The sequence below is a fragment of the Nyctereutes procyonoides genome, unplaced genomic scaffold (assembly GCF_905146905.1).
Source record: "Nyctereutes procyonoides isolate TBG_1078 unplaced genomic scaffold, NYPRO_anot_genome, whole genome shotgun sequence".
NCBI classification, from domain to species: Eukaryota; Metazoa; Chordata; class Mammalia; order Carnivora; family Canidae; genus Nyctereutes; species Nyctereutes procyonoides.
In genome coordinates, this window is record NW_026575044.1 from 40,505,043 (window position 1) to 40,519,702 (window position 14,660).

General features: G+C 44.6%; 1 protein-coding gene across 2 annotated transcripts in view; it reads right to left on the minus strand.

Annotated features, from left to right (window-relative positions):
- Positions 1-14,660, minus strand: part of ENOSF1 (enolase superfamily member 1) — a 29,333-nt gene that overhangs the window by 11,449 nt on the left and 3,224 nt on the right. For both annotated transcript variants that reach the window (XR_008664242.1, XM_055323896.1), the window contains exons 2-9: positions 12,567-12,675; positions 7,772-7,887; positions 5,982-6,068; positions 5,608-5,634; positions 3,652-3,724; positions 3,497-3,535; positions 3,041-3,123; positions 2,017-2,051 (exon numbers count right to left, since the gene is read on the minus strand). Coding sequence is in view for 1 of the 2 variants with exons in the window: in XM_055323896.1 (XP_055179871.1) it covers positions 2,017-2,051; positions 3,041-3,123; positions 3,497-3,535; positions 3,652-3,724; positions 5,608-5,634; positions 5,982-6,068; positions 7,772-7,887; positions 12,567-12,675 (569 nt within the window). In the remaining variant the exon portion in view is untranslated. The remainder of the gene's footprint in view (positions 1-2,016; positions 2,052-3,040; positions 3,124-3,496; positions 3,536-3,651; positions 3,725-5,607; positions 5,635-5,981; positions 6,069-7,771; positions 7,888-12,566; positions 12,676-14,660) is intronic.

Consider the following 14,660-nt stretch of genomic DNA (forward strand, 5'->3'; position numbering starts at 1 on the left):
TCCTGTCCCTCACTCAGGGATTGCTCGACACTCTCTGCTTTGCTCGATGCCCACAGAAGCCGTGCTCATTGCGTACACTCTGGCATCTGCTGCTTCTCTCCCCCCACTCAGCGCTAACGCACTAAAGACGCCGCTTCCCTCCCACATGGGAGCTTCGGTTCCCAGATGCCCGGCTTCTGTGCCAGGAGGCCTCCACCCTCACTCCTCAGCCTTCTGTGACTCACCGGCAACAGCTGTTCCCACCTTTCCTGGGCACATGGAGGGCAGGAAGGGACAGACTGACTGAGCACCTGTTATAAATCCCAGGTATTGCAACTTTGAGGAGAATCACGAGTTAGCATTATTCCCATTTTATGGAGAAAGAAAACGAGGTTTGCAGAGGTTGAGCACGTTGCCCATGATCATACAGCAAGTACTTGCAGAGGAAGAAGGGAAAAGCCAAGGTTGATTCCAAATCCATCACATCCCAAGCCTCTTTCCACTGCTTCATGTTGCCCTCTTCGAATTCTCGCTCCCCAGCTCTTTATTTAGTGGAGAAGTCAACAAGAATTCAGTGCCTCCCAAACTTGAACATCCATACAAATCACCCTGGAAATCCCATGGGATCTTGTTAAAAATGCAAATTCCCGAGCAGCAGGTCTGGGAAGAGGCTGCAGGGTGTGCATTTCTGACTAGCTCCCAGGAAATGCTGATGCTCCTGTTTCACAGGCCACACTTGAAGCGGCAGCAGGAGGTTGGAGGCCAGGCCGAGGGTCAGAGAGCCACTGCAGGTGAACTACCACAGGCAGGACATGGACTTTTCTTTTTTTTTTTAATTTATGCCACTGAGAGAGATTTATTCTTCCATGAAATAAAACTATAGCACTCTGAACTATTTAGAGCTGCAATTCCATCCAAGATTTATGTTAAGATTTTTCTCTTCATTCAAAAACAAGACTCCAAGAAAAAAAAAAACCTCAGGGGAAAATATTGAAAGCCCTCCAAAATAATTAATTTTGTTTACTTCTGGAAATAAAGGCAGATGCTACCACTTTACACTGACAGGTGCCACACCATGGGCTCATCCACACAGGCTCCTCCTTATACAACTCGTACTGCACTTAAAATGATTTGACACCGAGAGGCTCATGGGGACCACCACATCACGAGATGATGGTCCAACTGTGTCCTGGACTGTGGTAGGTTTGGGGGCCAATGACAATCACCATTTATCCAGAGGAAGACCCTCGGATGTCCAGGGGTCCATATTCACACAGGAGAGAGACAGGAGAGAAGAGCCAACAGTTGGTCTAGAGAGAACAGCATGGGGAGGACTGCCACTCGAGGAGAAGAGGAGGCACCTGGAGACGCCACAGAAAACTGGAACCAGTGACTGGAAGTTCTATGGAAGGGAAAGGTTTTAACACACTGTGCTCTTTCTTTCTTTCCTTTTTTTTTTTTAAAGATTTTTTTTTTAAATTTATTTATTCATGAGAGACAGAGAGAGAAAGAGGCAGAGACACAGGCCGAGGGAGAAGCAGGCTCCACGCAGGAAGCCTGATGTGGGACTCAATCTGGGGTCTCTAGGACCAGGCCCTGGGCTGAAGGGGGCGCTAAACCGCTGAGCCACCTGGGCTGCCCCACTGTGCTCTTTCTAATGCATGGAGCCCTCAATCCATGCAAAAGCACCTTACAAGTTAGGCTTGCTGCCTCTGCAGATTTTCAAGTGGAAGCTGAACCAATGCTTATTACTGACAGTAAAGAACAGATTTCTATGCTAGACTGATGCTTGAAAGTGACAATCTTCAAGGTCTGTTTCAGATCTGATGTTCTAGGATTCTAAATAGGATTCACATCTCATCTTTGGAGAAAGAGACTGGCCTACGTTGAAACCTCTCCCATGTGTCCCTACGTGTCAGCCTGTTCCTGGATGAATCCCTGGCCTCCTTGCTGCCTTTTGTTCCTGGCTCCTCTCCACTGCTAGCCTGTCATGTGGTCGATGGGAGAGTGAAATGCATCATCACACAAACAAGTTACCTGGTCCAGCCAGCCTTCAGTGCCTCTGTGCAGAGCTGTGGGGAAAGGAGCAGAGCCACCATCATACACCAGAAAGCTCTCTTTGGTCTTGTTTTTTTTTTTATGATTTTATTTATTTATTCATGAGCGACACAGAGATAGGCAGAGACATAGGCAGAGGGAGAAGGAGGCTCCCTGCGGGGAGCCCGATGTGGGACTCCATCCCAGGACCCTGGGATCATGACCTGAGCCAAAGGCAGACACTCAGCCACTGAGCCACCTGGGTGCCCCAACTCTCTTGGGTCTAATGAGTACCCCGCTTGTCTCTGATCTGGTTTCACGAACACTATGGCCGCAGCATGAACCAGATGAGCAACCTGGCATTGGTGAATTAAGAACCCAAATAGCTTAGCCAACAGAGCATAACTCTTTGTACTTGTAGGATGACATTCTTTCCTCATCTCTATGGGAACAATTTCTTTAATTGTTCAAACATTCCTAGAAGAGAAATGGAGCATTTATATCCCCTTCCTCAAAGCTAGGATATTCTGCGGCATCCACAGAACTTACTGGATGTAAGAAAAACAAACAGAAACCAGTCTTTCTCTCAGCTGTGAGTACAGCATGATGGGAAAGAGTCATAAATCAATCACACGCTGAACCCAGTGTGTGTGCCAGCCACTGGGCTGCGAGTATCACAAAACTCACAGCATTATTCTGAATCCCCCAAACCACCCACAAGATACGTATTATTTCCCCATTTCAGTGAGGAGACCGAGGCTCAGCATGGCTCAATGAACACTGCCCAATGTTACACTGCTGCCTCTGCCTGGAAATCAAATCCCAGGCTGTCACCTTCCAGAACCCGAGGTGGGACCTACTAGGTCACAGAGTCCCATACCCGCAATGTGAATGGCTTTACTTTGCTCCAGTATAAGTACTTTTGGAATAAGGCCTTGGATCCATAATGATTTAGAAAGGCTAACAAGAAAATTTCAGAAAATCAGGAATATCTTTGTCTCCAAAACCAGGTTTGAATGCCCACCTGCTTCAGCGTGTCATCCGAGTACCCCAGCCAGGCACACGATGTGGTGTAGGCAGGGTAGCCGTGCATCAGCATTTGCCCTTCTGTGGGAACACAGTGCTTGTCAACATTGTGTGCTTTCCAGGGACCTTCAGAATTACAACTGCCTTTAGGTAAGCTGCTGCCCCAGAGAATCCAGCCTCCTTCTGATCCCGCCTTTCCAGGGTGCCCAGCCCCAAGCCCAGCCTCTGGCCACATTCACGACCATGCAAATACCAAGGATGTCAAACTAGCGCAGGTCTTCCTATTTTGTCACATTTGGGAAGCTTCTTCATCCAGATGCAACCCTTTGTCAGAAGACCTGGCTGCTGGGCCCGGGGCATTGGGGAAGACAGTGTGAATGAACCCCAAGTGGACACAGACGCTCAAAAGGACAATGAGAGCAGAAACAATGAAGGAAATTTCCTCACCACCCACCTCTCTCTTTTTTGCCAACCTGACCTTTCTGCAGTATTTCTGGAAAAAAATAAGAAGTGTCATCACTTTTTTAGAAAACAAAGTGTGCTACTATGTTGTTTGTACATTGGCGTGTACCAGATAACTTTCAGTTCCATCATTTGAGTATGACTCACCATAGGCTTCCTCCTCAGTCAGGACGTCTGTGATGTATCTGAAATCGATGCAGGATAACAGCTTCCTGGGGTCCTGGCATCACGATGGCAGAGGGGAAAGGCCCAGAACAATTCACAAGCAGCTTATGATTTAAGGATGGGTTTACCTTTTCTGGGAAAGGGCCTTCACAATTTGCGTTAAATTGTTTGGTTCTGTCATTCCTTGGTGTAGAGCCCTTCAGAAGGTCAGTGCTGCCTTTCCAAGATGTCCTCAGGCCCTCGTGCTGTAACCCCACCCCACCCCCGCTGCCCCGTCCCTTCCCTTTCCTGACACCTAGGCTCTGGTCACCCTAACTAACCTGGCTGCTGGAGGACGGACCCGGCAGGAGGCAGGCACCCATGGCCCTCCGTGCATCACTGCTCCACACTCCGGGGCTGACCATGATCTGGGAGCAGCTCAGCAGGAGAGGCAAGAAGGCTGGCTGGTCTCAGAGCCAGGCCCTCCAGGGTCAACCCCGTGCCCACCGCTTATTAGCAGCCTGACTGTGGGCCATTTCCTCTGTTACATTGGGACAATTCGCCGACAGGAACAGAATGGATTCAACACGAGCAGCTCAGCACACGGCCTGGCCCCGGCCCATCAATGGCTGGCTGTTCTCACCCCACCTCTTCTTGCCCCTCGTCCATTGGTCTGGCCAGGCTGGCAGGGCTGACGTCCTCAGCTGGCCTCTGGCTGAGACCTCTCCTCATCCCAACCTAATGGTTGGGAAGCAACCGGTCGCTTCACTCCCACTCAGATTTTACTGTCACCAGTAGTACTCCACTGGTCTATTAAAAATCGTGAAAGCTTTTTCAGTGCTGAGATTCTAACTCTATCAAGACAACTGGCCCCTACTGAAACAGGAAATAGGATCCAAAAGAATGAAGGCATCTCTCTAGAGGCCCGCAAATCATTCAGTTTTGGAAGCTGCCTCTTACACACGTCTGAAAGGCTGACCTTGAGCCTAAAGATAACTCACGTCCTTCCCCTTTGGATGGGGCCCCCATGCCACCTGCATCCATGTCAGATGTTGTGACATCCTCCTGTTTTTACTTGCTCCGAGAGAAGAAGCAATGTTTGTCCACCTACAGCCTGCAAGACCATGGTGGTCTTTTGTGTTTCCTTAGTGGAATGCCGGATAATAACAGAGCCTTCATCTGTTGACTACCAGAATTTTAGCAACCACACAAGACATCACCCTGAGGCAGCTGATGCTCAAAGAGGTTAAGTGACATGCCCAAGGTCAACCTGCAAGCAAGTGGTGGAGCCCAGATTCAAAGCCAGGTCTGCCTAGGTCTGAACTTGCCTAGACTTTTTTCCTCTTCAGATGCCAGGTGCTCGACCAGGCCAGAAACATGCCAAGGATAAAGGAAACATTGAGGTGCATATCTTTAGCATTTGGCTCCTTCCCTTCCGGAATCAGACAGTGGAGACTACAACAGTCTGATCTGTCACTTTCTTTTAAATTCAAAGTGACCAGATGATATCTTAATAATATACTAATATAACAATTACATTATGTTATATTATTACATGTTAATAATAACCTCTTGCTTTTCAGGAAGCACTTTTATCAGTCGGTCTTCAAACAAATTCTTTAAGGTTCTCGGGAAGTAAGTAATGACTATCCCCTTTTCATAGTCAGGAAACAGAGGCTCAGGGAATTTGCACTATGCGTGAAAACTCCACAGAGTAGGAGGCAGGACCTAAACTCTGCTTCCCTTGGACCACTGTGTGAGCACAGTCAGCTGTTACTTCAAATATCAGAAAACAAATATTAGAATTTACTGGGTTTTTGCTTGATCATCATGACAGTGATCTAAAGACAATCCTGAATATATTTACTGATTATCAAAAGGCAAGTAATCCATGAAATCCATCTCCTTTACAACATTATTATAATTATTTAACATTATAATGTTAAAGAATTTACTTACCATGTCAACAAGCAACTTCCACAGAGGCTTGGAAAAAAAAAAAAAGAATTATAAAATGTGTGTAAAGTACTCATTTTTTTCCTGAAAGTAAATACAACCTCCTATTTCAAACACCTGCCCCTGGCCCACCTGCATGCCAGGGTCTCCAATGCTGCCTCCTAACCCATTTCTTTCTCAGCCCTTTAAAACCTACTCCTATAGTTTCCTAACTACTGCCAAGGAGAAAAAGAATCAAACACTTCTCTATATTTCTTTGGAGACCTTCTGTGTATGTCCTTTGTCTTCAGATGGCTGCTCACAGAGGAAGTGTTTATCCCTCTGCCACGTGTTGGATTATTCCACAGAGCCCCACAAGTGCTCCTTTGATGAGTTACCTTTCCCTCCTGCTTGGCCCACAGGTCCCACACAGCGTTGAGAATGGCTGCGGTAGCCAGATGCACAACACCTTTCTCAGGACCGATCTGGTTAGGAAGCAAAACACCAGAACTTCTTAGAAATGAAAGAGGTATTTAGGTCTCCTAGCCAGGGACACATTTCAAGAATTAGAAGGCATCAGTAAAAGCTCATGTAGAGGTTAAGTTTTTTTTTTTTTAATAGTTTCTAACCTATAGAAAAGTTGCAAGAACAGCAAAAAAGCTCTTGTATATTCCCCCCATATGTGCATATGTATATACATATACATACACACATATATAAATAGAATATATATAATATAAAATAAAATTTATTTTACTGAACCATTTAATTTGCAGATATATATGCTTTTTGGACCCTAAATACTTCTGGGTGTAAGTCCTAAAAACCAAAACATCCTCTCACATAACCATAATAGTACTATGATCAAATCTGGGGAAGATAAAATGATAGAATACTGTTGCTTAAAAGACAGTTCATAATCAAATTCTGCCAAATGTCTCAATAATGTACTTTATTAACATATTGTGTTCGGTTGTCCTCTTTAGTCTCTTTTTATGTGGAACAATTTTTATTTTTTTAAAAATGCTGTTGACATTTTTAAAGCACACAGGCTGGTTGGCTTTTAACAGTGTCTCAATTTGGGTTGATCTGGGGTTCCTTCATGATTGGGATTCAGGTCATACTTTTTGGCACAAATTCTCAGTAGGCAATAATATTTTGTTTTTTAGGGCTGTTATCTTTCAGCACTTAGATAAGTCAGTGTCCACTGGGCTGCTCTATTGGAGATTACCATTTTCCCTTTCTAAGTAAGGAGATTAATACTGTCCCCAAATGTGGGCATCCACTGGTGATTCTTGCCTTGATCAATTATGGCTACAATATTTGCAATACGGTGATTGTCTAACATTATCCTTCCTTTTACAGTACGTTTGTATTCTAAGGACAAGCTTTTCCTGGTTGCTTAAGACCTAAATGAACTCATGGATTCTTATGTTATTCAATGAGTTACAAGCCATTACTAACGTATTTATGTTGATTCTTAAATTGTCCCAGATTTGGCCTGTGGGAGCTTCTTCAAGGGAATGCCTTTATAAGCAAGTTCAACTTGCTTTGCAGAAAGTTCAAAATAAAATCCAAGGCAATATGGAAAGTGTCTTCCCTTGTGCCTTTCTCCATGCATGGACAAGAGACTGAGCAAAGGTAGCAAAAGATAGAGCTGATGTCAGGAGACAAGGGTAAGGTCCCGGGTATTGGACTGAGCTTACTGTGATAAAATCCTTTCCTCTAGAGCCTCACTCTTTTCATGCCTTAAACTTAGGGTTCAAAATATAGACCTATACATGTAAAAGTGCCCTGGTCTCCATCTTCTTAACTTTATTCTTATGTTTCTGGATTTAATAACTTCCTCCCCCAAATCCAGGACTATCCACATTATCTCTCCTCTAGAAAGGATGCCCGATCAGTACTTTATCTTCTAGAGGGTCTAGAACACTTCTTCTATTCAAGCAGTAGAGTGGAGAGGAGGTCCGTAAGGCTCCCAGGATCCAAATATGTCCAGATTCAAGTCTTACAGAAAGGAATCAATTAGCTCAAAACACTGTCTAAATGGTTGAAGCCCTAATTTATCTTAATACCATATTTTACCTTAAAATTGTAAGCCTGTTTCTGTTTTCACATTTGGTGCAAAGGACATCTTAGATCTTAGTAACATTACTTATAGAAGCATTTGTTAAAATAGGCCCCTTACCCATCTGAGCTGCCCATCACTTGTGAGCTGCCTGTAGAAGCCTCTGAAGTCGCCAACAATGTCACCGAGGTCCTTGTTAAGCACATGGTGGGCGAGGGCATTCACAGCACAGACAACTATTAAATAAAGATTCGATTCTTGCGTATGTTTTGGTATGAAGTCAATAAATTAAGACATGAAAACACCACAAACTAATGTGGGCATTTTATGAAAGAAACTTTAAACACAAAAGGTACGTGTTTTTAGAAACTGCCCCAGGGCACCCCCGTGGTTTAGCGGTTTAGCACCACCTTCAGCCCAGGGTGTGATACTGGAGTCCCGGGATCGAGTCCTGTGTCAGACTCCTTGTATGGGGCCTGCTTCTCCTTCTGCCTGTGTCTCTGCCTTTCTCTCTCTCTCTCTCTCTGTGGGTGTGTCTCTCATGAATAAATAAATAAAGTCTTTAAAAAATAAAAAATTAAAAAAATAAAAACTGCCCCAAATACATCTTCTGTGTTTGTCATAAGTAATATCATACATGTAGAAGATCTATTAATCCATATGCTGAGCTTCATTTCTGAGTAGAGCTAACACATTTTGTATGTTTGCCAGGTGAAAAACAGAGCCATAGATACTAAGGTTTAAATCATATTCCCAATCTATTTTCTTGTTCACTTTGTGAAGTGTCTGTACATTCGGTTTCAAAACCGAACCTTGCTAGTTCATTTTTCCTAAGGAATAAAAAGATTCTGACTTACCACCAAAAAAGGAAGTACCTTCTAATTATTGTCAAGTATAGAAAATATCTTGAATTCATAATATAATACGCTATTTTTTAAAAGATTTTATTTATTTATTCATGAGAGACACAGAGAGAGAGAGGCAGACACAGGCAGAGGGAGAAGCAGGCTCCATGCCGGAAGCTCGACTTGGGACTCCATCCTGGGTTTCCAGGGTCAGGCCCTGGGCCGAAGGCGACACTAAACCGCTGAGCCACCCAGGCTGACCTATAACACACTATTAAAGATGAATTTGCAATAAGCATAATACATGTAAAATGTTAAAGTACATAAAAATACTTTTCTTAAATATTACATTTCTTCTTATTGACTTATACTATGTTTTTATGAAGTAATTTGAAGGTTACATTTAATTTGGTTCAGCATGACAACTGATTTTTTTTTTTTTTGGTATTTTACTTAAAAAGGATTTATTGTTATTTTAGATGAAGAATAAGTAGCAAATTGAATGGGAAACAGCCTTCTACCATTTAGTCATTCCAGAAAACACTTAGTCTATACATAAATGGCCAAAATAATCAAATCAAGTCATCTACTTAGCCCCAAAGCATTTAATCTGTTATAAATTTTTTGAATAAACTTGTTGCTTGGTGTTGCCATTTCTGTAATATAACTCAGATCATTTCATAGGACAGAGGTGCAATTTTAACTATCTGCTAGATCCTAGGGAAAAGACTTTCGAACTATTAGAAACACGCTCTCAGGACATGTCTTGTCTCTGTGGAACAGCACTCAGATGATTGCACACTTGATCTCAAAAGTAGCATTAGGGCTGGACCAACTATTCCGTGTTCTCTAGGGCTTTTGTTTTTTTTTTTTTTTCTTTTTCTTTCTTTTTTTTAAGATTTATTTATTTATTTATTCATGATAGACATAGAGAGAGAGAGAGAGGCAGAGACACAGGCAGAGGGAGAAGCAGGCTCCATGCCGGGAGCCAGAGGAGGGACTTGATCCCGGGACTCCAGGATCACGCCCTGGGCCAAAGGCAGGTGCCAAACCACTGAGCCACCCAGGGATTCCCCTCTAGGGCTTTTGTTAATGGGATATAGAATCATTCCAGTTCAGACATGCATTCCCTAGAACTGTGAGAGGAGAGAATCCTCCTCATGCCTAAATGGCTGGTGCTCTTGGATTAAAGACCTCTGAAGAGTCTGTCAGCCACTCACAGAGAGCTACACCACTATCGAGATAAAATCTCCATCTCATTGATGAGATGGCTGCTAGAAATCACTGATGAAACACCCCTCCAGTTGGCCCCACAAATGTAAATGCATTTAACACAAGTTGAGGATGATGTCCTCTTTTACAGCTTCTAAGAGCTGCAGCACTAATATATTCATCTCTAGTATGCAGATGGTACTTGCTCAAAAGGAGGGTACTGCAAGAAGGTAACTAGACTTTGGTGCATTCGACAGAAATTTGGGTTGGTCGTGGTCATCCAATGGATGGGACAGTCTACTTCAGGTGTGCTTTGCTGCCATGGGTGGGAAATTCATCTGGAAAAAACTAGGCATTGAAGGCAGTATCTTGCTGACCAACTCCTTAGGACCCCCTGGCACAGGAGGAACTAGTCAGTAAAGTCTGTGGATGACCATGGTGGTCTGAGCCCAAGGGCTGCTGTGAACCCTTATAGCTGCTTTTTTTTTTTTTAATCTCTTTAGAAATTCTTCTTTCTTCATCTTTTTTCCCTCTGTTTTAGAAGAACAGGGGGAAAAAAAAAAAAAAACAGGGCAGCTTGGGTGGCTCAGCGGTCTAGCGCCACCTTCAGTCCAGGGTCTGATCCTGGAGACCCAGGATCGAGTCTCACGTTGGGCTCCCTGCATGGAGCCTACTTCTCCCTCTGTCTCTCTCTCTCTCTCTCTCTCTCTGTTTCTCATGAATAAATAAATAAAATCTTAAAAAACTATATTGTTTTATTCTATACATTAAAAAAATAACTGTAACCCTCCCTCCCTCTCACGCACACATACTAGAACTGCCTTCACAGTAATGAGGAAACCAGTCTTTTTTACTTTTCTTTTTTTCGATCATAAAAGAATAAACAGGTAAGTAAGCTTGATGGAGGCACAGAACTGTGATGAGCTAAGGGAATTTTTTTTCAACTTGAGTGCAAATGCCGTGTAACACATGCAGATGGTGAGAGATTGTGGTAAATCACCTGAAATATGTAGCAAGGTCAAGGTCGAAATGGGTTCTGTCAGTTTGTGGTCTGCAAAAGGGGGAGGCCAACAACATCACCGCAAAAGAGCCGTGTGTTAAAGGCCCAGAGAGCTACATATGCACTAATTCCTGGCCGCGATGTCCATCCCAGGACAGCTGGGAGGGGACAGGGTCGGAGGAGAGAGAGGTCAGCGAAGACCCCAAAGCGCAGAGCTCAGCCAGCAGGGAGAGGAGCCCTCAGCCTCCCGTCTCAGTGACAGGTATGCAGGGTCCCTCCACTGTGTGCCTGAGTCAGCAAAGTCCAAAGTCTCAGCTATTAACAGAGTGTTCTGATGGCCAGTCCCATAACATATTTCGTAAGCTTGCTGAGTTTACGTGACCTTTGGGGGCCGCCCAATATGGTCTGCAATATGGAGAGGGCAGCTTCGTAAGGCACTCAGCTGACACCAGAGACCATTAAAGTTGCAGCAGAAGCTAACACAAAAACCTATCAAGGTCAGCGGTCACTGCCTTAGGGAAAACATTAACAGCAAATGGTTGACTTAATGGAGAGGGGGACAGGGAATCATTGTTGAGTCTCGGCCTGCTGCCTGGCAAATTCCTAGCTACCCTTCAAGACTAATCTCAAAGGCTCACCTCCATTCTGAAGCTGCCCAACACCCTCCCGGACAAGGAACTAACCCTCACTCTGGGTAACTTGTACCAGCTTTTTAAAAACTGTCCTTCTCACACTGCATGATCGTTTCTTTTATGTCTGTGTCCCTGAGAAGTTTATTCATTTCTTCTCTGTATATGAGGAACTCTGTCTCCTTTCTGTCTCTGTTATTAAAATTATTTCTCCAGTGCCTGACACATGGGAGCACTTGGGAGAAGTCTGCTATGGAACTGGCTGAGAGCACGACTGAATGCCAGCCCTGTGAAGAATGGAACCGTGGCCATCCTGGTGGTCTCCACTTAAAATGCAAGAAACATTCCCTCGTTCTTATACACACATACATACACACACCTTTCCTCTCCTTGATAATATTAAAATCTTTCAGTGGGGCAAGATTCATATTTTACATCTAAGGGAGAGCCAACAATGCAGATATCCATGGGAGAGGTACTGCATCACTACCAAAGGTAATCTGTTTCCTTCCTTCTTCTAACTATCATCATTTGGCTTCAGACCCTAATGATCCATTGAAACTGATCTGGCAAAGGTCACCTTTTTGTATTTCTTGAATTTTGTACCTTGTGAATGGACTATGTATTTCAAAACAAAAATCAAACAAATAATCTGTGTTTAAATATTATGGGAAGAAAGCACTTCAGGCAGTGGCTAGCTGAGCAGCTGTCTGGGCCTCATGTTCCTTATCTTTAAGAAATGAGGAGCTTCAAGACCACCACTGAGCTCTCACCAACTCTAAGAGGGCTTCACTCACAGCTCAATGTGCCTTCTGCACAACATGCTTTGCCCAGATGACAGCTCTGAAACTGGGCAGCCCAGAGGCTCTTACGCCAAGAAGAGCAGTGAACCTGAAACTGCTGGGTGTGAAGTACTTTGAAGAGCTCACTGTGCACATCACAATAAGTCTTGCCACACATGTGCCCATCTATCCCTGTCATGTCCCTCATCCGCCTGCCTCTCTCAGGCAGAGAAACAGGCCCAGATTCCCAGATACTCTTGCAGTCTAACCACTGCAAGGATGCGGACCGAGTTCAGCCACCTCTTCATTTCTTCCAGTGAAACAAATAACCACAAAACATTGTTTTTACTCACCCTGAGCAGTGTAAATACAGAGAAAAGTATGGTCACAACTGGAATCTAAGTGAAAATTAAGCATTCTGGAACCTTACAAGGATGCTCAACTCACCAACTTCTGTGCCTTTTCCCAGAGTGAAGGTAATTCCATACCCCTTGAGCCCATCTTCAGCATCGGTCTCTAAGACGACGTAGGCAGCCGAGTAGTCAGGGTCTGTGTGCTGCAGGAAAAATGTGCCCACCCCACCATGCAAACGTGTGAAATCCAAAGGTGCACCTCAGGACATCACATCCGATTAGAAAACACAACAGGGGATATACAAGAAGAGCTCCAGTCAGAAGGAAGCCTTGGTGTAACCCCAAAGGAAATGGAGGAATTCTGAATGGACAAAGGGGAAAGTCTTCCTAAGGGGTTCATTTTTTTTTTTTTTAACAAGGGCAATGTGTACATTTTTAGTGACAGTTTGCAATTATGCCTCCTCTGATGATCAGCTAAGATTTTAATCCAGGAGTTTTTGCCCAAGCTACCTCTGCCAGGTCTCTGCACAGAGCTGTATTCACAAGCAGCCTCCAGTGGAAGCAGCCAAGGCTTCAGAAAGCGTCATTGAAAATTAGACTTATCTCCGCTGCAGCCTGTAGCAGGGCTGAAAGGATAATAGCGCTGGTTTAGAGGAGGTCAGTGGGGGAAAACAAAGTATTAAAACCTCAAGACAAAGTAGCCCACTTTTGGTTTTGTTCTCTTTTTTAACTTTCCTTTAAAAAAACAGATTTTATTTATTTGAGAGAGTGAGCGGAAAGGAGCAGGGTGAGGGGCAGAGGCAGAGGGAGAAGCAGACTCCCTGCTGAGTAGGGAGCCCACTGCTGAGAGGCAGGATGTGGGGTAGGACGTGGGGCTCGATCCCAGGACTCTGACTCTGGGTTCACCATCTGAGCGGAAAGGCAGACGCTTAACTGACTGAGCCACCCAGGTGCCCCTTCACTTTCTACTATCATATGGTATTTTGCGAAGTGTTTACTGAGCGACTACTATGAAACTCAACACTACCTGTTGATATGAGGGATGCAGAAGTGGAAAACCAATCTGTCTCTAGAGACTTCTCAGAGTGGGGAGAAGAATCCAACATGCAAGAACCAAGTGAGGACAATTGCTATGACAGTGCAAGGTCATGCGTGGCTATGTGGTCAGTCAAGTACCATAGAAGAGCAAAGAGGAAGCAAAGAGGAAGCAGGGGACTAAGCCACTTGGATGGGCAAAGGGACAAGGGAAGGCACGGGGCAAGGGAGAACAGGATCAAAATCCCGCGCCTTGTGAGACAGAAGTGAAAAGGCCCCCGGGGGGAACCAGGTGGCAAGAGAATGAAGACAAGACTGGATAGATATAGGTAGTGTGGGGCAGGTGATGGAGAGCGCCGAAGGCCAGGCACAAGGTCTGAATGCATCAGTAAGGAATGGAGGATGCAACTTTGATGAATTTTGCATAGGGTGATGATAACCGATTACTGGTTTTATTGTTATTATTCTGATTACTACACGATATTTGTCGTTCTGGCACATTGAAAAGTGACTCGATTGAATTTAATCCTCATAACAGTATTATAATGTAGGTACTATTATCCCTATCTGACAGATAAGGAAACTGAGTTTAAAGAGGCAGAACTTGGGATCCCTGAGTGGCGCAGCGGTTTGGCGCCTGCCTTTGGCCCAGGGCGCGATCCTGGAGACCCAGGATCGAATCCCACGTCGGGCTCCTGGTGCATGGAGCCTGCTTCTCCCTCTGCCTGTGTCTCTGCCTCTCTCTCTCTCTCTCTCTCTGTGTGTGTGACTATCATAAATAAATAAAAAAAATTTAAAAAAATTTTTTTAAAGAGGCAGAACTTAAACCCCTGTGTTCAGGGAAGGGGAGGCACACATGGTAGACAGGAGGCCTCTGTCTGGCATCAAAGCCTTGTGGAGGGCATTCGGTGTGAAGGGTTGCTGAGCACCAGCTGTGTATCAGAGACTGTACAGTTTGCTGAGGTGACACAGACACATCTGCCCTTCAGAAAGTTATAGTGTAGAAGCCATGGTTACAGAAACTCTAATAACACGAGAACACAGTAAGTCTCTCGGAGAGATACAAACTGTGGGAGGCCGGCAGAGTGCTGGATGCACTTGAAGTTGCAGGAGGCTTTATGATGAAAATAGAATGTGAGCTGGTCGGTTCGTT